General features: G+C 44.9%; 1 protein-coding gene across 1 annotated transcript; it reads right to left on the reverse strand.

The window, feature by feature from the left end:
* Nucleotides 1–1036: 1036 nt before the first annotated feature.
* LOC309398023 (uncharacterized protein) lies at nt 1037–17629 on the reverse strand (the record flags this gene model as incomplete). The annotated part of the gene is made up of 8 exons (XM_081964506.1): nt 1037–2888; nt 3034–3098; nt 3216–3328; nt 3497–3574; nt 16321–16385; nt 16498–16600; nt 17175–17240; nt 17531–17629. 8 exons carry the CDS (start codon nt 17627–17629, stop codon nt 2740–2742), a joined length of 738 nt encoding a protein of 245 aa, XP_081820632.1. The 3' UTR covers nt 1037–2739.
* Between the last annotated feature and the right edge of the window lie 6512 nt (nt 17630–24141).

The raw sequence follows: 24141 nt of genomic DNA on the forward strand, positions 1-24141 counted from the left end.
CTCTGTTCTTACCTCCTGTTCCCAGGATCGCTCTCCGTCTTGCATATGTTGTTTTGCTCTCCATCTTGCATATGTTTTGCAATTTCTTGGCGATAAATTCGGTAAACTTGGAGACAAATATATTGGCCAAGAGATCTGCAGATTGTAGTATAGTTACAATGCTGAAATCCTTCTAAAATTATAATATCCGTGGTTTGATAGCAAAAAAAAAATCATGGTTCCTAGGAGCGCTGGCATCCCCAAGATGAATAACAGGCAACACTTCCTATAAAGGCAGGATTCTCCCTGCTGACATTTTGTTTTTGCCATTGCTCTCACCTTAATGTTACATTTGACTTTGATGCACAGGCTCTAATGAATGTGGTCAGTGTAGATTTCCAAACATTCTTCAATGTGGTCTCATATCTTAAGCAGGCAACCTTAGGACAAGAGAGAGAAAAAGAGAGTGAGAGATTGAAGATGTGGTGGGCAGGCACATCACCTTCTCCACACTCCCTGCTCAGTGTGGATTTTGACGAAATTCCCCTATGTGGTCGCCTATCTCCAGGAGGTAACCCTGCGTTTCTGTCAGCTTCCTTCCTCCGTCATGGCTTCTGGGCTGTCCAGGTACTTCAGGGGGTGTTGCACTGGCCCCCATCAGCTCTTTGCACTGTGGGGGACAGAAAAAGCAAAGCTCCCCCTTAGTTGCACATCAGAAGGAAGGCAGAGGAAAGGGAGACCCCGATTGAGGCCACCTTTTGAGGCTAGGGGCCCATTTGAATTTGAGGGAGGGGATTTGCTGTGGGCACCCTCTCAAAATGACAGCCGAAGAAGTCTTCAAAGAAACATCTTCAGGACCCAGGTTTGGCTTTGGCACCTTTGGGCTATGAAAAGACTTTCCCCCATTGGGTTCCTGGAGAAGACTCACAAGGCTGAAGGTCTGCTCCTCCTCCTCCAGGTACTCCTGCTCCCAGTCTTCCCCCGTGAGGCATGCAGAAGTCTGTGGAAAGACAAGAGGAGATGACATCCCTCATGAAACAGCAGAGGATGTCAACCCAACCACTTTCTTCAGCCCTGGGATCACTTGTGCAATGATAGCTCAGCTGCATGGAAATTTTATATTCCATCCTGGTTTCTCAGTGATGGGCAAGACCAAACTAACATGATGCGAAGTCAGGCATTCGAGACACTGTTGGGGAGAACTGAGCCTAGGTAGCCAGATAAAGCATCATTCAATAGAAGCTGAGTCAAAGGGACCTTTTCTGGGGTCAGTGACCACCCCTCTTGGATGTTTCCCCATTGGGTTCCTGGAGAAGACTCACAATGTTGTATGTTTCCTCCTCCTCCTGCAGGTACTCCTACTCCCAGTCTTCCTCGGTGAGGTATTCAGGAGTCTGTGGAAAGACAAGAGGAGATAACATCCCTCATGAAACAGCAAATACTCCTGGTCCAAATACTCCTTTTCCCAGTTTTCGACAGGCCCATCTCCTACCATAGTGGGTACAGGACCCGGGTTTGGCCCGTCCTTTTGGGCTGTGAAAAGACTTTTCCTCATTCTGTTTTTAGAGTAGACTCACAATGGTGAAGGTTTTCTGGTCTAACTCATCATCTTCATCTTCTTCGATGTAGGCAGGAAGGTCCAAATAATCTCGTTCCCAATCTTCGATAATGTGGACAGGATCCGGTTTCTTCCCTCTGTTTCCGGGTTGGACCTCGTGCCTTTTGGCTTGAAAATACTTTCCCCCGTTTTTAAACATTTAGCAATATGGTCTCCTATCTTAAGCAAGCAACCCCGGGTTTCCCTCAATTGGCCTTCTTCCGCCATTTCTGGTTTATCCAGGTGCTTCAGTGATTCCCGTCATGGCTTCTGGACTGTCCAGGTTCTTCAGTGCCTTTTTTAGAGTGCCATCAACTTCTTGCACTGTGGGGGACAGAAAAAGCAAAAGAAAAGAGAGGGATTGGATAGAGAAAGGGGGAAGATAGAAGAGAAAGGGAAAGGAGACAGACAAGACAGACAGAGAGATTGAAGATTAGGTGAGCAGGCAAATCACCTTATACATATTTCCGGGTCAGTTGAGCACTCCCCTATATAGTCGCCTATAGCCAGGAGGCAATTTGTCGTTTCCAACAGCTGCCCTTCTTCGTTGATGGCTTCTGGGCGGTCGAGGTGCTTAAGTGCATCTTGCACTGGCCCCATCAGCTTTTTGCACTGTGGAGGACAGAAAAAGCAACGCTTGCATTAGTTGCACGTCAGAAGGAAGGTGGAGGAAAGGGAGACCCCGATTGAGGCCACCTTTTGAGGCTAGGGGCCCATTTGAATTTAGGGGAGGGGATCTGCTATGGGCACCCTCTCACCTGCAGCAAGCCAGATTCTGGTCGGCTGTGGGGCCAGCGGGCCTGATATGGCTGGTACCTGCGTCCTAAAAAAGATAACCAGGGAAAAGAAAGGGAAAATTACCTTTACTAAATGCAACTTGACTGCAAATGGGGAGTCTTTCTTTTCTAAGTTCCCACGCTGGGACAGTCTCTCACCTGTGTGGCTGAGATGCCTTCTCTTGGCCTGGTCCCTTTGCTCTCCCTTTATCTGGGAAGGCTGGGAAGTAGGAGCTGGAGAGGAGGGAGGTCCCTGGAGAATGTTGGAGGGCCTAGATTGGAAAGAGAGAGTGGGAGATAGAAGAGAAAGGGAAAGGAGACAGACAAGACAAACAGAGAGATTGAAGATTAGGTGAGCAGGCAAATCACCTCCTCCATATTTCCTGCTCATTTTGGATTTTTAAGCACTCCCCTATATGGTCGCCAATCGCCAGGAGGCAATTTGTTGTTTCCAACACCTGCCCTTCCTCGGTGATGGCTTCCGGGCGGTCGAGGTGTTTTAGGGCATCTTCTACTGGCCCCATCAGCTTTTTGCACTGTGGGGGACAGAAAAAGCAAAGCTTGCATTAGTCACACGTCAGAAGGAAGGCGGAGGAAAGGGAGACCCCGATTGAGGCCACCTTTTGAGGCTAGGGGCCCATTTGAATTTGGGGAGGGGATCTGCTGTGGGCACCCTCTCACCTGCAGCAAGCCAGATTCTGGTTGGCTGTGGGGCCAGCGGGTCTGATACGGCTGGTATCTGCGTCCTAAAAAAGATGACCAGGGAGAAGAAAGGGAAAATGACCTTTACTGAATGCAACTTGAATGCAAATGGGGACGAGAGTCTTTCTTTCCTAAATGCCCATGCTGGGACAGTCTCTCACCTGTGTGGCTGAGATGCCTTCTCTTGGCCTGGTCCCTTTGCTCTCCCTTTATCTGGGAAGGCTGGGAAGTAGGAGCTGGAGAGGAGGGAGGTCCCTGGAGAATGTTGGAGGGCCTAAATTGGAGAGAGAGGGGGAGATAGAAGGAAAGGAGAGATAGCGGGGGATTGAAGATTAGGTGGGCAGGCAAATCACCTTCTCCATATTTTCTGCTCTTTTTGGATTTTTAAGTAGTCCCCTATATGGTCGTCTATCGCCAGGAGGCAATTTGTTGTTTCATGCACCTGCCCTTCCTCGGTGATGGCTTCCGGGCGGTCGGGGTGTTTTAGGGCATCTTCTACTGGCCCCATCAGCCTTTTGCACTGTGGGGGAGAGAAAAAGCAAAGCTTGCATTAGTCGCACGTCAGAAGGAAGGCGGAGGAAAGGGAGACCCCCATTGAGGCCACCTTTTGAGGCTAGAGGGCCATTTGAATTTAGGGGAGGGGATCTGCTATGGGCACCCTCTCACCTTCAGCAAGCCCGATTCTGGTCGGCTGTGGGGCCAGCGGGTCTGATACGGCTGGTATCTGCGTCCTAAAAAAAGATGACCAGGGAGAAAAAAGGGAAAATTACCTTTACTATATGCAACTTGAGTACAAATGGGGATGAGAGTCTTTCTTTCCTAAATGCCAACACTGGGACAGTATCTCACCTGTGTGGTTGAGATGCCTTCTCTTGGGCTGGTGGTCTCTTGGCTCTCCCTTTATCTGGGAAGCAGGAGCTGGAGAGGAGGGAGGTCCCTGGAGAATGTTGGAGGGCCTAAATTGGAGAGGGGGGGGGGAAGAGAGAGATAGAAGAGAAAAGGAAAGGAGAGATAGCGGGGGATTGAAGATTAGGTGGGCAGGCAATTCACCTTCTCCATATTTTCTGCTCATTTTGGATTTTTAAGCACTCCCCTATACGATCGCCTATCGCCAGGAGGCAATTGGTTGTTTCTAAGAACTGCCCTTCTTCAGTTATGGCTTCCGGGCGGTCCAGGTGTTTTAGTGCCTCTTGCACTGGCCCCATCAGCCTTTTGCACTGTGGGGGACAGAAAAAGCAAAGCTTGCATTAGTCACACGTCAAAAGGAAGGCGGAGGAAAGGGAGACCCCCATTGAGGCCACCTTTTGAGGCTAGGGGCCCATTTGAATTTAGGGGAGGGGATCTGCTATGGGCACCCTCTCACCTTCAGCAAGCAAGATTCTGGTCGTCTGTGGTGCCAGCCGGACTCATATACAATACTTTGTGTTAGTTCACCATTGATTATTACTTTGGATAAGCCAGTCTTCTAAAGACACGTGACGGAGACGGGGCGAATCCCGCCCACAGCAGCTCTGGCCAATAGGAAAAAATAGGTGGCCCTCCCTCTTTGCACAGGCGCACGTCTTTCCTGCCCTCTATGTGTTGTGGCACATGCGCGGACCTTCTTACGCGCTGAGGTAACCTGGAGGGCGCCATTGTGGTTGTCGCGCGGTGGCATCGGTGGCGATCGGTGAGTGGGGGAAGTACCTCTTTACGTATATTCCTGGCTAGTACCGTATTTATTCGAGTATAACGGGCAAAATTTTATACCCAAAAAAGAAGTCAAAGTTTGCGTGCGCGTTATAAACGAGGGCTGGGCTGGGGTGGCAGTGGCGAATTGTAAATTGTAAATTTCCGGACTGCAGCCTCGATCCCAGCCTCAGGCGGCGCCGCACCGTGCTCAATAGTCGCAACTCAGCTGCCTGCCGCCTTTCCCCTCCTTTGTCTCCCCGCCGCTGCTGCCGCCGTTTAAACCAAGGAATCGTTGCTTGTTCTACCTACAGAAGGTCCAGCATAGAAGCGAAGCCGAAAGAGATCCTTGCGAGGCTCTGCAGGCTTCCTCGGAGTAAGGAAGGCAACAGCTCCCCTCACCCCCCAGAAAGCAGCGGGGCTCGTCGCGATGAAAAAGGCAGCCCTGATGCCGAGGAGAGCCTTGCAAGGAGGCGGAAAGGAAAAGCCCGAAAAGGCACCAAAAGAAGCGGGGGAGCTTCGCCCGCCTGGTGGGCAGCCATCGAGGCGTTTTCAAAGGCGGCGCCTGGGAGAGATGAGGCGGTGCTCCGGCGGTCCTGTTGCCAGTGTTCGGCAGCAGCAGCGGCACTCCGACTATTGCCGCCGCTGCTGCCGCCGAACGCTGGCAACAGGCGCGCACAGGCTGCCCACCAGGCGGGCGAAGCTCCCCCGCTTCTTTTGGTGCCTTTTCGGGCTTTTCCTTTCCGCCTCCTTGCAAGGAGGGCTGCCTTTTTCATCGCGACGAGCCCCGCTGCTTTCTGGGGGGTGAGGGGAGCTGTTGCCTTCCTTACTCCGAGGAAGCCTGCAGAGCCTCGCAAGGATCTCTTTCGGCTTCGCTTCTATGCTGGACCTTTAGCCTGCTCTTCCTCTTCTCTATACAGCAATCGCCTACTCATTACAATGCCTCCCGCGAGTTTGGTCTTATTTTGTCTTGACTAGAGCAAAAGCTGGCGCGCCTCCGCCCCCTCCCCGCCCCGCCGGAGGCAATAGTCATTACTATTACAATGCTTGGTGTGAAACAAAATTTTATACCGATTTTTAATCGAAAATTAGGGGGTGCGCGTTATACACGTGTGCGCGTTATACTCGAATAAATACGGTACTTCTAGGGCAGTGATGGCGAACCTATGGCACGTGTGCCACAAGTGGCACGCGGAGCCATTTGTCAGGGCACGCGAGGCGCTGCCCTGTCAGCTGGCCAGCGCACATGCGCGCGCTGGCCAGCTGAGTTCACCTTTTTAAAAGCTCTTTTTCGCCTTCCCCAGGCTCCAGAGGCTTTATAGCAGCCTGGGGAGGGCGAAAAGAGCCTCCCCCCCCCCCGGAGGCTTCAGGGACCATCCGGAGGCTTCCCTGAAGCCTTCGGAACGCTTAAAACCGCCCTCCGAGCAAACCGGAAGTGACTTCCAGGTTGCTCGGAGGGTCGTTTTGAGCGCTCCGAAGGCTTCAGGGACCGTCCGGAGGCTTCCCTGAAGCCTCTGGAGGGCCTTGGGGGGGGGGAGGCTCTTTTTGCCCTCCCCAGGCTCCTATAAAGCCTCTGGAGCCTGGGGAGGGCGAAAAAAGCATGTAAAAATGGGGGGGCATGTTGTGCGCGCATGCGCACTGGGGGATCGCGCATTGCATTAAGGGTGCGGCACGCCTGCACATGACCCCCCCGCGCTCCCCCCACTTGTGGCACGCGAGCCAAAAAAGGTTCGCCATCGCTGTTCTAGGGTTAGTATAAACAACAGGGGGGACAGGGGGCAACCTTGTCTTGTACCTTTCTGGATTACAATACTTTGTGTTAGTTCACCATTGATTATTACTTTATTACTCTTGGTCCAAATACTCCTGTTCCCAATCTTCAACAGGCCCACCTCCTGTCATAGTGTGTACAGGACGCTGACAGGACCCAGGTTGGGCCTTGGCATCTGTGGGCTGTGAAAAGATTTTTCCCCATTTTTAAACTTTTTAGCAATGTGCTCTCCTATTTTAAGCAGGCAACCATGGGTTTCCCTCAACTAGCCTTCTTCAGTCATCATTTCTGGTTTATCCAGGTGCTTCAGGGACTTCCATCATGGCTTCTGGACTGTCCAGGTGCTTGCAAATCACCTTCTCCATATTTCCTGCTCATTTTGGATTTTTATTCATTTTGGATTTTTAAGCAGTCCTCTATATGGTCACCTATAGCCAGGAGGTACAGTAATTCTTGGTTTCCAGCAGCTGCGCTTCCTCTGTCATGGCTTTTGGGTTGTCCAGGTGCTTGAGCAAAGCTCCACATTAGTTGCACATCAGAAGGAAGGCGGAGGAAAGGGAGACCCCCATTGAGGCCATCTTTTGAGGCTAGGGGCCCATTTGAATTTAGGGGAGGGGATCTGCTATGGGCACCCTCTCACCTTCAGCAAGCAAGATTCTGGTCGTCTGTGGTGCCAGCCGGACTCATATACAATACTTTGTGTTAGTTCACCATTGATTATTACTTTGGATAAGCCAGTCTTCTAAAGACACGTGACGGAGACGGGGCGAATCCTGCCCACAGCAGCTCTGGTCAATAGGAAAAAATAGGTGGCCCTCCCTCTTTGCACAGGCGCACGTCTTTCCCGCCCTCTATGCGTTGTGGCACATGCGCGGACCTTCTTACGCGCTGAAGTAACCTGGAGGGCGCCATTGTGGTTGTCGCGCGGTGGCATCGGTGGCGATCGGTGAGTGGGGGAAGTACCTCTTTAGGTATATTCCTGGCTAGTACTTCTAGGGTTAGTATAAACAACAGGGGGGACAGGGGGCAACCTTGTCTTGTACCTTTCTGGATTACAATACTTTGTGTTAGTTCACCATTGATTATTACTTTATTATTACTAACAACTATTTTAAAAAACAATGAACAAAGATAGAATCCCACCAGGATTATTTACCTTTGGGGAAGTAGATGTCTTGTTGAAGGTAGCCAGGTCAACCCCAAATTCCCTCTATATCTACTATATACTATATAAAATACTATGCCTATCTAACAACTAACAACTATTTTAAAAAACAATGAAACAAATATCCAGAATACTGGATATTGAAAGGCAGGATCTGAAATCCCGAAATTATGAACGGGGCAACTGACAAAGAGCCACACATAATGTATGCCTGCTCCACAATTTGGCCAAATTCTAACTGCTCAGTTCCCACAATCCTTAGTAATAACTCAAACCCGGCTGGTGGGGGGGGGGTGTTACTCAAGCGGACAAATAGGGAGCCCCCTACCCTAACTGCCTTCATCCCACAGGGTTCTTGTTGGAAAAACAGGAGGAGTATTAAGTATATTCACTGCCTGGAGCTAATTATAAAAGTAATAAAAGGAGAATGTCCACTTCTCCTGTTCTGATACTTAAGAAATAAGATAGGGAATTAGACCAGTATTATTCCAGTCCGTGCCACTCTAGGTGCAAATCTTCTGGTTGACATAATCCTCAAGTCTTTCATTTGGGAAAAGAAACCATGCCAATCTATAGGAGAGCTGGAACATCTTTTCCAGTGGTGTCGGTTTTCAGACCGCAGTTGCACCTTCTTCCCCAATGACTTCTTCCTTCCTGCTTCTGCAGTGGACATGATGAGCTGTTCCGATCAGTCCCCGTGCTGAGAAGGCTGCCTGCTGAGTGGGTGGCATTGCTGTACCATTCGGGTCTTGTATTATAGAATAGAATACTTTATTGGCCAAGTGTGATTGAACACACGAGGAATTTGTTTCTGGTGCATAAGCTCATACTACATACAAAAAGCAAGTGATGGGTTATAGATCAGAAATCAGTTATCGTCAGGAAGTTCACTCCAATTTGACCAGCAATTTATGCAGAAAATTGGGCTGTGTGTTTCCCAGAAGATGGGTAGGCCAGATAAACAATGCCATTGTTTTATTCAACAATCCAAAGTACAGGAGCTTAACCATAGAAAAAAATTAATATATACTTTATAAACAACATATTTACATCGGAAATCACTTTGACAGTGGCAAACTCCTTTGTCACAAATATAAATTAATATTAATTATTGTGTTTTGTCACAGGGATTTCATTTTCCCTTTAGGTCAATGACTTTATGCACCAAAGTTCTTCTACCCCAGATCCTGGGGGGGGGGGGGGATGCGAATCAAGTAGGGTTATGGTAGCTGGATGACTGGTAGAAACCAAACAACAGCCAAAATCTTCTCCTTCAATCTTCCAATAAACCTTCATAAATTCATCAAATTAGGCACACACACAGAATTCAACCTCCCACCACCATTTTGTAATTCTCAAACCAGGCAAGAGAACATAGAAACATTCTGGATTTATTACTTCATCTAATGCTCACAATTCCATTGCAAAAATATCCCCTCCTAAAATTATGGGGCCCAAATACATTTCAACCTTACAGGAACAAGGCGGAATTTAGGAGTGAAACAGTAGCCATTCTAATTCAGTAACAATCAGAAACATAATAATTTTGGGGCAAAAAAGGAACTATTCTAATTAAGTAACAATTAAGGAACGTATTAGAAGAGTGAAAGTATTCCACCTGAAAACTATCGGTCCAAATATATTTTACCCTTATGGGAACATGTCAGAAGTTTTGAACCAAATAGAAACTATTCTAATGAATTGTGTTGTAATTAAGTAACAATTAAGGAATCTGTCAGAAATTAAGATTGAAAGTATCTGACTGGAAGACCGAAAAATATTTTGCCCTTACAGGGGCATGTCAGAAGTTTTGAGTGAAATAGTAACTATTCTAATTAATTCTATTGTAATTAAGTAACAATTAAGGAAACTATCAGAAATAAAGCTTGAAAGCAACCCCTTGAAAACAATTGTACTATGATATTGGTGGACCTGCAATGAAGCCCAAAAATATTGGACCAAAATACGTTCGTAGTTCAAGTAAATGATACAACAACATATTGATTTGAAACCTGAAATATTCTTGTTGGGGATTTTACCAGTAAAATCTATAGTAAAGAAAATGCATATTTGATTATCCATGTAATAACAGCAGCTAGAATTGTATTTGCACAAAATTGGAAAAGTGAAGAGATTCCTTCGGATGAGAATGTCATTAGGAAAATATTAGAATGTGCAGAAATGAATAGGTTAACACTTGCAATTAAACAAAAGGAACAAACTGAATATTACATGGGAGCTATTTTACCGATGGTTAGAGAATAAATATGAAAACTAGAAATAAAAGTAGATGGGTGAAATATATAAAATGTATTACTAAAGTTAAATAAGTCAAGAAGAGGATTGTTATAGTATTAGATATGTTGTGTATTAGTATTAAGAATAAATAAAATAATGAATATGGCTGTAAACTTTAACTGTTATTGCACAAAACATGGATGCTTTGTATTAAAATAAAATAAAATAACTTTACAAAATCAAAAACACTGGTCCCTAAAATATTTTACCCTTGTATGAAAATCTCCTTTCTATGGATGAAGCCATTGGGATTTTGAACCTTTGTAATCAGAAGGGCTAAGTTGACCATGGAATCATGTCTGAGGTTGACCCTCCTCTCAGCTCCTTCCTCCAAGCCGAATACCTGGTGTTCCCATGGATCATGAGGAGGAGGAGGAGGAGGGGGAGAAGAGGAAAAAAACAGGAGTTCCACAGTCAATTTTTGAATACTGAAATCCCCCAATACTACGGACATACTGTCCTTCTCCTTCACAACCATGGAAGTGAAAGTTCTGCCACCATTGTAAAACTCTTCTTTGTCCACAGCTCTACTTGGTTGACATAGTGCTGCTGGAAGTCCCAAAGTTTCTAAGGCAAAGAAAAGCATGGAGAAGAGAAAAGGAGGGATGAGACCATAAAGCATTCCTTCTCCTTTTGTTTTGTTCTCTGGCATTCTGGCCATCTTAAGTCCATAGACTCTGCAGTCTTCAGTAAGACTTCCAAGCATTCTCATCAAAAGTTGGTTTCACCGTTCTGTAATTCAGTCTTACTCCTGCCCTCCCCGACGCCAACTCCTATAACCCCCAACCAATGACATCAAGAGGAGCGGGATTTTAATGCAAATTATCTGGCCCCAATCAAAATGCATTTCATTTTAGCATTTTATAAATTCTAGAAAACAGTAAAATTGAATAAAATGGGAGGTGTTTCTTAGCCAATTTTCATCTTTCATTCCCCTCAATTATTTCTCTGATTTCTCTGATGGTTGGAAAACAAACCATGCCAATCCATAGGAGAGCTGGAACATCTTTTGCAGTGATGTTGGTTTTGAGACCGCAGTTGCACCTTCTTCCCCAATGACTTCTTCCTTCCTGCTTCTGCAGTGGACATGATGTGCTGTTCCGGTCAATCCCACTACTGAGAAGGCTGCCTGCTGAGTTGGTGGCATTACTGTACCATTCGGGTCTTTTATTATAGATCAGAATACTTTATTGGCCACTTGTGATTGAACACACAAGAAATTTGTCTCCGGTGCATAAGCTCATACTACATACAAAAAACAAGTGATGGGTTATAGATAATCAATCAATTATCGTCAGGAAGCTCACTCCAAATTGACCAGCAATTTATGCAGAAAATTGGGCTGTGTGTTTCCCAGAAGATGGGTAGGCCTGATAAACAATGCCATTGTTTTATTCAACAATCCAAAGTGCAGGAGCTTAACCATAGAAAAAAATTAATGCATACTTTATAAACAACATATTTACATCGGAAATCACTTCAACAATGGCAAATTCCTTTGTCACAAATATAAATTAATATTAATTATTGTGTTTTGTCACAGGGATTTCATTTTCCCTTTAGGTCAATGACTTTATGCACCAAAGTTCTTCTACCCCAGATCTTGAGGGGGGGGGAGTGCAAAACAGCATCGAATAGGGTTATCGCAGTTGGATGTCTGGTAGAAATCAAACAGGAGCCAGAATCTTCTCCTTCCATCTTCCAATAAACCTTCACAAATGCATCAAATTAGGCACACCCAGAATTCACCCTCCCACCAGCATTTTGTAATTCTCAACCTGGGCAAGAAGAGAACATAGAAACATTCTGGATTTATTATTTCATCTTATCTAGAAAAGTTTTTTGTTTTTTATTCTCTTACATACTATTATAGGTATACATTCGTACAGTTATTATTATTCTTTACATTTGTCGTTCTTATACATTTTTTATTCCACTTAAAAGATTATAATATACAGTTTGGGTTGCTTTATTTACTATTTATATTTATATTTGATGCTTCTAGACCGCCCCCTCTCCCAAAAGGGACTCGGGGCGGTAGGGACTCGGGGCTATCCCATCTGCCGGTTTAAAAACCACCTAATTTCCCTTTCTTTTCTCCCTTCTCTACTTCCTTCCTTCCTCCTCTCCTTCCCCTTCCTTCTTGCCTTACCTCTCCCCTACTCCTACTCTTCCTCTTCCCTTCCTACCCTCTCTCCTTCTCTTTCCCTCCCTTCCACCCTCCTTTCCTTCCCTCTTTCTTCCTTCCCTCTTCTTTCTCTCGTCCTCTCCTCCTCTCTCCCTTTCTTCTGTTGTTATAGGTGTCACTTTCAAATCTCAATTTATGTTTTCTTGGGATGGTATTTCCACAAACCCAAATATAGTTTCGTATCATTTCTTATTCTCTTCCCTTCGCTGATCTATCCTATGTTTTTTTGCCCCTTTATATCTCACTCTTGAATATATAGTTGTATATTTAGTACATTCTTTTCTGTTTTCCCCCTCTTCCCCCCTTTCCCATTTAATAGTGTATCGTCTGGGATCTGTATCTTTCCCATACTTTATTTTCTAGATTCCTTTCTCTAGCCAGTCATAAAATCTTCCCCATATCTCGAAGTACACCGATTCCTTTTTATCCTTTATTTTCAAAGTCAACCTGTTCATCGCTACACAGACTAATTTTTTTATTATTATTATCTCTTCATCTGTTGGTAAGTTATTTGATTTCCAATTTTGGAAATCTCTCTGCCGTAGTTACATGTATAATCAAATAAGCATCCTCTCTCTTGTGTTTCTCTGGGAGAATACCCAATAAAAATGTCTCTGGTCTAAATTCTATTTTGTGTTATAACATTTTCTCTAGCCGTGTTCTTATTTTAGTCCAGTATTTCCTTGTTTCTGCACATGTCCACCACATATGATAATATGAACCTGTTGCTTGTTGGCATTTCCAACATTTCACTGACTTGTCTTTAAACATCTTTAAACATCTGCTACTTTTTCCAGTGACATGTGCCATCTACAAAACATTTTGTATAAGTTCTCTTCAACCATGTTGACATGGTTAGTTTATAACTCCTTTCCCATAGTTGTTGCTACTTTTCTAACTCAATTGTGTAACCAAAATTCTTGGCCCAAGCTAACATTGTATATTTAACCACTTCTTCTAGTCTAATTCTTAATAAATAGCTATATAGTTTCTTAATTATACTTTCTTCTATTCACATAAATATCTTAACCAACTCTGAGCTTCCCAGGTTAAAACCATACTACCTTTTATCTTTTTCATATCTTGATTGTATTTGCAATTGCGAAAACCAACCCATATCAATCCCTTGTTCTTCTAGTTCTTGTTTTTGTTCTAATTCCCCCCTTTCTGTTAAGATATCTTTGCATGTAATAATATACTTCTTGCTTGGAAGAATATTATTAGATGTGTCAATGCTTCCATTGCTGAAAGCCACATTGGTATTTCTAGGTAATGTTTCCCTTTAACTCTTTCCCGTATTGTTAATAGTCCATTCCTTATGTAATGCCTTTGGAAATAGCCATGTGCCTTACTTTTACCGTGTCACAAAAAAGCATGCCAACCTAGTTGCAAATCATGTCCCTCTAATGTTATTAGTCTTATATTTCTCTATAAAATCCATTCTTTCATCCAAGTTAGTACCACTGCTTGGTAATACAATTCCCAGTTTGTACTCCAAACCCACCTCTAGTTCTTACATCTTCCAACATTTTCTATTAATTCTTGCTTTTTTCTCTTGCCGTATACCGTATATTTCCCCACTTTCTAATATTTTTTCTCTACTTTTATTGGTAATGTTTGGAATAAGTATAACAGTCTTGGTAATATGTTCCATCTTTATTACAGCTATTCTTCCCATTAGTGATAGTTGTAAGTTTTTCCATCTTTCCAGGTCTATTTTTATTTTTTTCCCCACCTTATAATAGCTGTCCTCCTTTAACGTTTCACCTTGATGTCAATAGGCTACCCAAATATTTCACTTTTTTCACTACCTGTATGTCCAGTTTCCCCATTAACTTTCTTTTCTGTTATGTTTTTCACCAAGATTTTTGTTTTGTCTTTATTAATCTTCAAACCAGCTACTTCTCCATACTCCTCTATTATTCTGACTAGTTTTGGCCCTGTTTCTATTGGATCCTCCATAATAAACACCAAATCATCCACACGTGCTTGTAATTTGTATTCTTCCTACTTAACTCTCATCTCATTTGTGGATCACATTTGTTGTGTTTGTTGAGTTGGCTAGTTCACTGTAAAAGCCAGCTCACCTCTCTGCCAAAATAATTACCAAATTCAGAAAACCCGAAGATCAATTAAAAAAAATATTAAATGTGTCATCAGCTTTCAGTTAGAATAGATTTGCAATGGGGAAGAAGTTAGGTCCAATATAACCATTGGCCTAATTTCAAATTGCTGCATTGAGATCTTTTTCAAAGTACTGGGGTACTTTTCATAGAAGAGATAAAAAAGAAACAATAAATCCAGAAAATGTCAAGCTATCTAGTTAGCTAAGACTCCTGCCCCCTGGGAGTCTGACCACCAATCAGAATACATTTCTTACACAGGAATGGGAAGCTCTGGGATGGGGCCTAGAGAAGGTATAAAACCAAGCCATTCTCAGCATCTCTTTCCTTTTTTTTTTTTCCTTCACCCAACATCTTCAAGGCATGTGATCCTGTCCCCCATTAAAACCATCTTTCCAAACAGTCCCCATGGGTCCAGTTTCATTCTCTCCACTGGGAACTGAACCCAGAAGGACATTTCTTCCAACACTAGAATCAGGCTTTTAAGCTGAAGTAATAAAAGTCTTCAATCTATTCAAAACAAGGTCACTTGTTAAATAACCTCAGGGACAACTATTGAAAGAAAGAAAGACAGAAATTCCAATTTTTAAAAAACTCAACTTTTAATGTACAGGAGTTTAACCATAGAAAAAACTCAATACATATTTAATAGATATTTATAAATAACATATTTACAGTACATCACAGAAGGGAGCATAAAGCTTGCCTAAAACAGCATTGCATTATTTTGAGGGGACAGCACATTTACACCGTTACACAAGCTGTATAGTCACTACTTTAAAGCCATGTAATGGCCAGAATGGCCCTTGCCCATGATAATCAAGCGAGATCTTCAGTCAGCCATCCTCTGATAATCGTCTTGGTTATTCTGGGGCCTGAATTCGACTAGCCGTCGTCTTTTGCCTTCATGGCAGTACCTGGAGGGGAAAGAAGAAGTCAAAACATTCAACGCAGTGTTGTATGGATCATGGGGGCATTTAAGGGAGAGGGGCATTCAGAAAGACAGAGTCATCAGAAAACTCCAAGCTAGAAGACCTCCAAGGTCCCTTCCTGCTCTATTCTGACTGATTAATAAAGGAACAAGTCCAACAAAAGGAGCTGCACACTCACAGAGAATTACAGTCCCACCAAGGAGTGTGCCAGAAGACTCAATGGCTTTGATCTCCAACCTATGTCCCCTGAGCGTTGAAAGGCTACCTATCCTAAAGATAGAATTCCTCCTCCTCTCTTCTACAACCCAATGTCTGGCTCTTAGGACAGCCATGATAGAGCCAGGAGCAAAAAGGAAGGAAGGAAGGAAGGAAGGAAGGAAGGAAGGAAGGAAGGAAGGAAGGAAGGAAGGAAGGAAGGAAGGACACAGTCCCACCTAAAACTCTACTGCATTCTACTGCACCATACAAACATACACATGCACTCCTCTGTTCTTACCTGCTGTTCCCAGGCGCGCTTTTTGCTGGCCATCTCATATATTGTCTTTAAGGTTCTGTTGCTAAAAATGCTGAATCTGGACACAAATGCCCATAGATTCCTGAAAGAAGATGAGGAAATATTTTAATTTTCTCTTTTTTAGGAAACGGGCTAAAAGAAGAGAGAGAGAGGGAGGGGCGGAGGGAGAAAGAGAGAGAGAGAGAGAGAGAGAGGAGGAGGAGGAGGAGGAGGAGGAGGAGGAGGAGGAGGAGGAGGAGGAGGAGGAGGAGGAGGAGGAGGAGGAGGAGGAGGAGGAGGAGGAGGAGGAGGAGGAGGAATCACCTTGTACATATTGCCGGGTCACTTAAGCACTCCCCTATACGATCGCCTATCGCCAGGAGGCAAGTTGTTGTTTCTAAGAGCTGCCCTTCTTCAGTTATGGCTTCCGGCCGGTCCAGATGTTTTAGTGCCTCTTGCACTGGCCCCATCAGCCTTTTGCACTGTGGGGGAGAGAAAAAGCAAAGCTTGCATTAGTCGCATGTCAGAAGGAAGGCGGAGGAAAGGGAGACCCCGATTGAGGCCACCTTTTGAGGCTAGAGGGCCATTTGAATTTGGGGGAGGGGATCTGCTATGGGCACCCTCTCACCTTCAGCAAGCCCGATTCTGGTCGGCTGTGGGGCCAGCGGGCCTGATATGGCTGGTATCTGCGTCCTAAAAAAGATGACCAGGGAGAAGAAAGGGAAAATTACCTTTACTGAATGCAACTTGAATGCAAATGGGGAGTCTTTCTTTCCTAAATGCCCACACTGGGGCAGTCTCTCACCTGTGTGGCTGAGATGCCTTCTCTTAGGGTGGTCTCTTATCAGGGGAGGCTGGGAAGCAGGAGCTGGAGAGGAGGGCGGTCCTTGGAGGCTGTTGGAGGGCCTCTTCTAGAGGAAAAGGTTAAACAAACAGAAAGAAAAGTGAAAGCCTTAAGGCTTCTTCATTTGTGACCAGAATTGTCTTCCTCATCCTGCTCCCCCAAATCTGTGCCTTCCTTTTCATAGGAGAATTCTAATTTAACAACTGTGGTGATTCACTTAATGATTTTAGCAAGAAAGGTCATAAAATGGGGGCAAAGCTCACTTAGCTAATTTCCCACTTAACAAACATAACTTTTGGGCTCAGTTATGGTTGTAGGTCTACCTGTTTATTTGTTTCTGACCTGAAGAAAGTTTGAAGTCTTTTTTGTGTCCTTCCCCCTCCTCCTCCTCCTCCTCCTCCTCCTTCTTCTCATTTTTCCCCTCCCCTCCCCATCCTATGGCCCCCAGTCCCTATTTTTAAATTTTTTTTTTGTTTGGTTAAGTTGGTCTTTTATCTTTCATGGAAACTTCATGAAGAAGAGGCAAGCTGATTTCGTAACGAAAGAGCTGCTGCCCTCCTTAGTCAAAGGGACCTTTTCTGGGGTCAGCAACCAGCCCTCTTGGACATTTCCCCATTGGGTTCCCATTGGAGACTCACAGGGGTCTTCTCCTCCTCCTCCAGGTACTCCTGCTCCCAGTCTTCCCCCGTGAGGCATACAGGTGTCTGTGGAAAGACAAGAGGAGATAGCATCCCTCATAAAACCGCATAGGATCACTTATGCCATGATAGCTCAGCTGCATGGAAATTTTATATTCCATCCTGATTTCTCAGTGATGGGCAAGACCAAAATAACATGATCCAAAGTCAGGCATCCCTGACACCGTTGGGGAGAACTGAGCCTAGGTAGCCAGATAAAGCATCATTCAATAGATGCTGAGCCAAAGGGACCTTTTCTGGGGTCAGTGACCACCCCTCTTGGATGTTTCCCCATTGGGTTCCCATTGAAGACTCACAATGTTCAAGTTCTCCTGCTCCTCCTGCAGGTACTCCTCCTCCCATTCCTCCTCGGAGAGGTATTCAGGAGTCTGTGGAAAGACAAGAGGAGATGACATCCCTCATGAAACAAAACAGGATGGAAAGTCACAGATGTGACAATAAATAATTGGCATATTCCAATAAATAAATGCCATTCCAATAAATGGAAGAAAAACAAAAACAACAAACAAGGGGGGTGAGAAACTTTCATTCTGCTGCCTGGGGTTTCCAGGCGATTCCTTTGCCCCTTCAAACAGGGCTCTCCCTCTTTATGATAATAAAAGACAGGTCAAGATTTACTCTGTCCAGTCGGGGCCGACTTTTGGAGACAATGCTCATCCCCCTTTTTGACCAAGAGAGGCAGCATTGTCCAAAAACATTTCCCATGTGGCCAGTACGGCTAGACGCCAAAGGCTCATGGAATGCTGTTACCTTCCCACCAAGGTGGTACTTATTCATCTACTCACATTTGCATGCTTTCGAACTGCTAGGTGGGCAGAGGAGCTGAGGCAAGTAATGGGAGCTCACCCGTAGTTAGCCAACTCTCAAAACTCGCTCCAACCTTCTTTTTCCTCCTCCTCCTCCTCCTCCTCCTCCTCCTCCTCCTCCTCCTCCTCCTCCTCCTCCTCCTCCTTCGTCTCTTCCTTCTCCACCTCTCTTCTTCTTCTTCTTCTTCTTCTTCTTCTTCTTCTTCTTCTTCTTCTTCTTCTTCTTCTTCTTCTTTTTCTTCTTTTTCTTCTTCTTTTTCTTTTTCTTCTTTTTCTCTTCCTCCTCCTCCTCCTCCTCCTCCTCCTCCTCCTCCTCCTCCTGCTTCTGCTTCTTCACTCTTTCTATAATCTCCTTTTCCACTGTTCCCTTTGTAACCAAGTGATAGATATTTATCTGCAGAAACCCGGGGATAGCTATATAGGTAGCTTTTTATCCCTGGTGCAGCCAACAATGCAGAAATCACTTTGGGATCTGTCCCTATTTCAGTGGTTCACCCAGAGATGAGTTCCTGCCAGTGCTAACCTCCTCTATAAAAGAGGTTCCACAAATCTACAGTGCCATTTAGAACCGGTTCCAGCTCCCTCCCCCCGCCAGTCTGCACATCATCACGATGAAGAGCGAGAGGAGGAATTCTGGGAGTTGAAGTCCACAAGTCTTAAAGCTGTCAAGTTATGAACAACCCTGGAGATTTTTTTTCTAAAGGGTTAGGGGTGCAAGGGTCTTGTAACTTGACAGCTTTAAGACTTGCATGCTTCAAATGCCAGAGTTTCTGAGCCAACATTTTGGTTGCTAAGCAAGAGCGTTGTTAAGTGAGTTTCACCACATTTTACAAGTTGGCCACGCCCACCCAGTCACATGGCTGGCACTCCCACCCGGTCACATGGCCAGCAAGTCACTCCCACAAAGCAGGCCACACCTACAGAAGAGGTTCAAATTTTTTTTGAAACCAATCACTAGGTTCCCTTGACCTTTTTAAGGGATCAGGAAGGGAGAGGTATTAAGGACCAGCATGCTCCAAACCAAAACTACCAGCATCTAATACCTTACAACAAAAATAGAAATTATCCCACCAGGATTATTTACCTTTGGGGAAGTGGAGATCTTGTTGAAGGTAGCCATGTCAACCCCAAATTCCCTCTACCTATACTATATACTATTTTAACCTATACCTATACTATTTTAACCTATACCTATACCTATCTAACAACTAACAACTATTTTTAAAAAGTGAAACAAATATACAGAATAGTGGATGAAGACTGATGAAGAGCCACATGTAATATATGCCTGCTCCACAATTTGGCCACATTCAAACTGCTCAGTTCCCACAATCCTTAGTAATAACTGAAACTCGACTGGTGGGAGCTACTCAAGCAGACCAATAGGAAGCCCCCTCCCCTAACTGCCTTCATCCCTGGGTTCCGAGTTCTAAATTCCATTGCTCAGTGCGGTTAGAGTCAACTGAAATGGCAGACAGCCAATCGGGTCTATGCTTCAGATGTTGGCCTAGAAACCAGCAGACTGGATTTCTAGTCCCGCCTTAGGCATGAGAGCCGGCTGGATGACTTGGGGCCAGTCACTCCTTCTCAGCCCATCCAACCTCACAGGGTTGTTGTGGGAAAAACAGGAGGAATATTAAGTATGTTCACTGCCTGGAGCTAATTATAAAAGTAATAAAAGGAGGATGTCCACTTCTCCTGTTCTTGTACTTAAGAAATAAGATAGGGAATTAGACCAGTATTATTCCAGTCCATGCCACTCTAGGTGCAAATCTTCTGGTTGACATAATCCTCAAGTCTTTCATTTTAGAAAACAAACCATGCCAATCCATAGGAGAGCTGGAACATCTTTTCGGGTGGTGTCAGTTTTGAGACCGCAATTGCACCTTCTTGCCCAATGACTTCTTCCTTCCTGCTTCTGCAGTGGGCACGATGAGCTGTTCCACTCACTCCCCCTGCTGAGAAGGCTGCCTGCTGAGTTGGTGGCATTACTGTTCCATTCAGGTCTTGTATTATAGAATAGAATTCACCCTCCCACCGGTATTTTGTAATTCTCAACCTGGGCATGAAGAGAACATAGAAACATCTGGATTTATTATTTCATCTAATGCTCTCAACTCCATTGCAAAAATACCCCCTCCTAAAACTATGGGTCCCAAATACATTTCCACCTTACAAGAAAAAGACAGAATTTAGGAGTGACATAGTAGCCATTCTAATTCAGTAACAATCAGAAGAATATCAGAACCTAGAGGCGAAAAAGTAACTATTCTAATTAAGTAACAATTAAGGAACATATCAGAAGAGTGAAAGTATCCCCTCTGAAATATATTTTACCGTTATGGGAACATGTCAGATGTTTTGAATGAAATAGTAACTATTCTAATGAATTATATTGTAATTAAGTAACAACTAAGGAATCTGTCAGAAATTAAGATTGAATGTATCCGACTTGAAAACTATTGGCCCAAAAATATTTTGCCCTCCCGGGGGCAAGTCAGGAGTGTTGAGTGAAATAGTAAGCCTTCTAATGAGCCTCAGTGGCACAGTGGTCAGAGTGCAGTACTGCAGGCTACTTCTGTTGCCTGCTGCCTGCCTGCAATTTGGCAGTTCAAATCTCACCAGGCTCAAGGTTCCATCCTTCCAAGATGGGTAAAATGAGGACCCAGATTGTTTGGGGCAAAAGGCTGACTCTAAACCGCTTAGAGAGGGCTGTAAAGCACTGTGAAGCGGTATATAAGTCTAAGTGCTATTGCTATTCTAATTGATTGTATTGTAATTAAGTAACCATTAAGAAATTAAGTTTGAAAGTAACCACTTGAAACCTATTGGTCCAAAAATATCTTATCCTTATAGGAAAATGTAGGAGTGAAATAGTAGCTATTCTATTTCTATTCTAATTAAGTAACAATTAAGGAACCTATCGATGCTAAGGAGTGAAAAAATTGTTCTAATTAGCTAACAAGATAGAATTCTTGGCTTCCCTTTCCTGTTGGATATATTTGGATTTCACATTTAGTCAACCACCCTGGTTGAAATTAAAAGGACCTTAAAACAAACTCTGTAGTGCCTTTCCTGCGACCACAGTTAACAGGTGAGATGTAATAGAAGAAGAGTGTATGACACATTCAGGGACACAGGTAGACAAACATAGAAAAACGCCCCTCTAGAAACTTCGAAGATAAACACTTGATCTGATTCTTTCCTTCTTATTTCACCGATAAAGATTAACACTAAACAACTGAAGGAGGCACGTCTGACACTAAGTTTTCCGGCCACTCCAGTTATACTCTAGGTTGTTGTTCTGCTATGGGGGGTCTGGTTGTGGCCTGTCAGCAGCTGCAATCGGAGGAGAAGGTGGCGTGGAAGTCAGGGCCAGCATCAAGGCAACCTGAGAGCTCCGAGGGGGAAGAGGGAATGGAACTGGCAGAAAGAGAGAGACAGAGGTGGAGTCTGGGCTGTCCGTCAGCCCTCAGATTGAGAGTCAACAGCCCACAGGTCTGGAGGTGGCTGAGGAGGAAGAGGAGGAGGAGCTGGGTCCAGTGACTGACGTGGGGATGCACAGAAGGCAGAGGAGAGGAGAGCAGTGGAAATCTATGGGCTGATCCTTGGCACAAAAGAGCTACCACTGCTAGCAAAGACCCATCCTAGCTCTGGGGATAAAAGGCAGGGGGCGGAGATGAATAGATGTGTCTGACAGCTATTCATCTCCCCTGCCAGACAGATTTGCTAGCCTGAGGTGATGGATAAACTTTTTGCCAGGGCTGCTGGCACTGCTAATAAATGAATCATTGCTTCAACTACAGAGGGTTTGTTGTGTTTGGGGAGCTGGGTCAGAACAGGTCTGTTCAGTGTCAGGTGTGCCTCCATCAATAACCAAGAAAGAAAACTCCCAACTGCATTGTTCATGGAATTAAAATACTTTTACTGGTTATGAAAAGATAGCAACGAAAGTAAAGCAAGATCTGAGCCAGAAAGGTGCAAACAAGTGCATATCAAATGATAACCCACCCACCCCCTCACTCCAACGACCCCACCCCAGTGTCCAATCTGCAACTTCCTTAGGTGTCATGTGGATTGCATCTCCAAAAGGCATCATCATGTTGGTATGCAGGATGGATGGCCTTGACCAGGTCTAAACACTGGCCACCAGCATGCGCAGAAGACGGTGAGAAGAATATTCCCTTTTTCATATCACATCCTGCACCATTTATTCCCATCCCAAATGCCATGCCCCCACCCTCCCCGTTTCTATGGCAGCCGATAGCAAGTAAGCGAAGCAGAGGCTGACAGTGAGTAATGCTGGATGGAAGACTTGACACCAAGTGGAGATTTCTGAGAAGCTGGAGAACGAGGGTCAGGGAGCTGGGAGTGAGGAGGGGGGAAGGAGTTGCTTGTCATCAGCCGATTTGTCTGGGTGGAAAGGCCTGTAATGGTCGGATGGCTCTTGCCCATGATAACCCAGAGGGTATGTGTAAAAAAATTGGCAGGACTGGGAAAAGCTCTGTGATACAAGCCCTGCCATTTGGTTATGTGCCTTGACATTGACCACATGTTCAAAAGAGCAATGGTTTGTACTGTGACACTTCACCTGTCCCCATACTCACACCCCAATCCCTAACCTCATGGGCAACTCCTGAAAATGTACTTACATTCAGCTACTGTTAAGCAGGAGATGTGGTGGCTCAGTGGCTAAGACGCTGAACTTGTCGATCAGATAGGTCGGCAATTCAGTGGTTTGAAAACCATGCCCCGTAATGGAGTGAGCTCACGTTACTTGTCCCAGCTTCTGCCAACCTAGCAGTTCGAAAGCATGTAAAAAATGCAAGTAGAAAAAATAGGAACCACCTTTTGGGTGAAAATAACAGTGTTCCGTGAGCCTTTGGCATTTAGTCATGCTGGCCACATGACCACGGAGACGTCTTTGGACAGTGTGGCTCTTCAGCTTTGAAACGGAGATGAGCATCGCCCCCTAGAGTCGGGAACAACTAGCACAAATGTGTGAGGGGAACCTTTACCTTACTGTTAAGCACATGGTGCCTAATGTCACACAGCAAACAACATACACAGGTAGTGCTTGACATGACCACAACTGAGCCCAAAATTTCTGAGATAGTTGTGAAGTTTTGCCCCTTTTTACGACCTTTCTTGTGTCGTTAAGTGAATCACTGTTGTTATTAGTAAGTTAGTAACATGGTGATTAAGTGAACCTGGCTTCCCTGTTGCTTTTGCTCGTCAGAAGGTCGCAAAAGGTGATCAAATGATCCCGGTATATGGCAGCCGTCATAAATATGAGTGAGTTGCCCAACCTCTGAGATCTGATCACCTGAGCCTGGAGATCAAATGTGTGAAAAAAGGGGTAATAAGTCGCTTTTTTCAGTGCTGTTGTGACTTTGAAAGATCACTAAATCAACTGTAGTAAGTCGACTGCTTTTGAGGCTGATTCCCCAGGCAGGGGATGATGGGGACTATACAGTGGTGGGAATACAACCAGTATGCCGTACCAGTGCTAGTGCCTGCTGGCAGCACCAGGTACCGTTCTGGTACGGTGCTCCAGAGGGCCCACCCACCTGCCTGCCCTCCTTACCTGTATTTGAGCCGATCAGGGCTTTCGTGTATGCGCAGGGAGCGTACGACGCCTGTGCAATGCTCCGCCGAGCAGCCTGAGTGCCGCGGGCAGTAAGTATGCATGCGTGCATGTGGTGGACGCTGCAACGGGACCTGTACCAGTTGCAACTGGACGCTGTACCAGTTGCAACGGGACCTGGAACCTACCACTGGGACCATAACATAAAACATCTGGAGGGCACAACCTGACAAAAGTTGCATTACACAGCATGCTAAATCATCTTGACCGTTTCCGATTTTTGTCAGAATGAACGAAAAACATTCCATCCGTGTGTCTCGCCGGAGAGAAGAGGGCATATATTCAACATGTTTATTCCCACCACAACAGTTGCTTTGGTTCCAGTTTCCACCCCCACCCCCACTGAACATCTGCCAAAGTGTTTCCCAGCTGTGCTAAACAGAGTTGGCAGATGTGAGTTTCCACATTGGTCAGCAGCTTAGCCCCCGTAGATTCTTTGTCCTGCATTCCGTGA

The sequence above is a fragment of the Natrix helvetica genome (genome assembly GCF_964273705.1).
Source record: "Natrix helvetica genome assembly, chromosome: 12".
Taxonomy (NCBI): Eukaryota; Metazoa; Chordata; class Lepidosauria; order Squamata; family Natricidae; genus Natrix; species Natrix helvetica.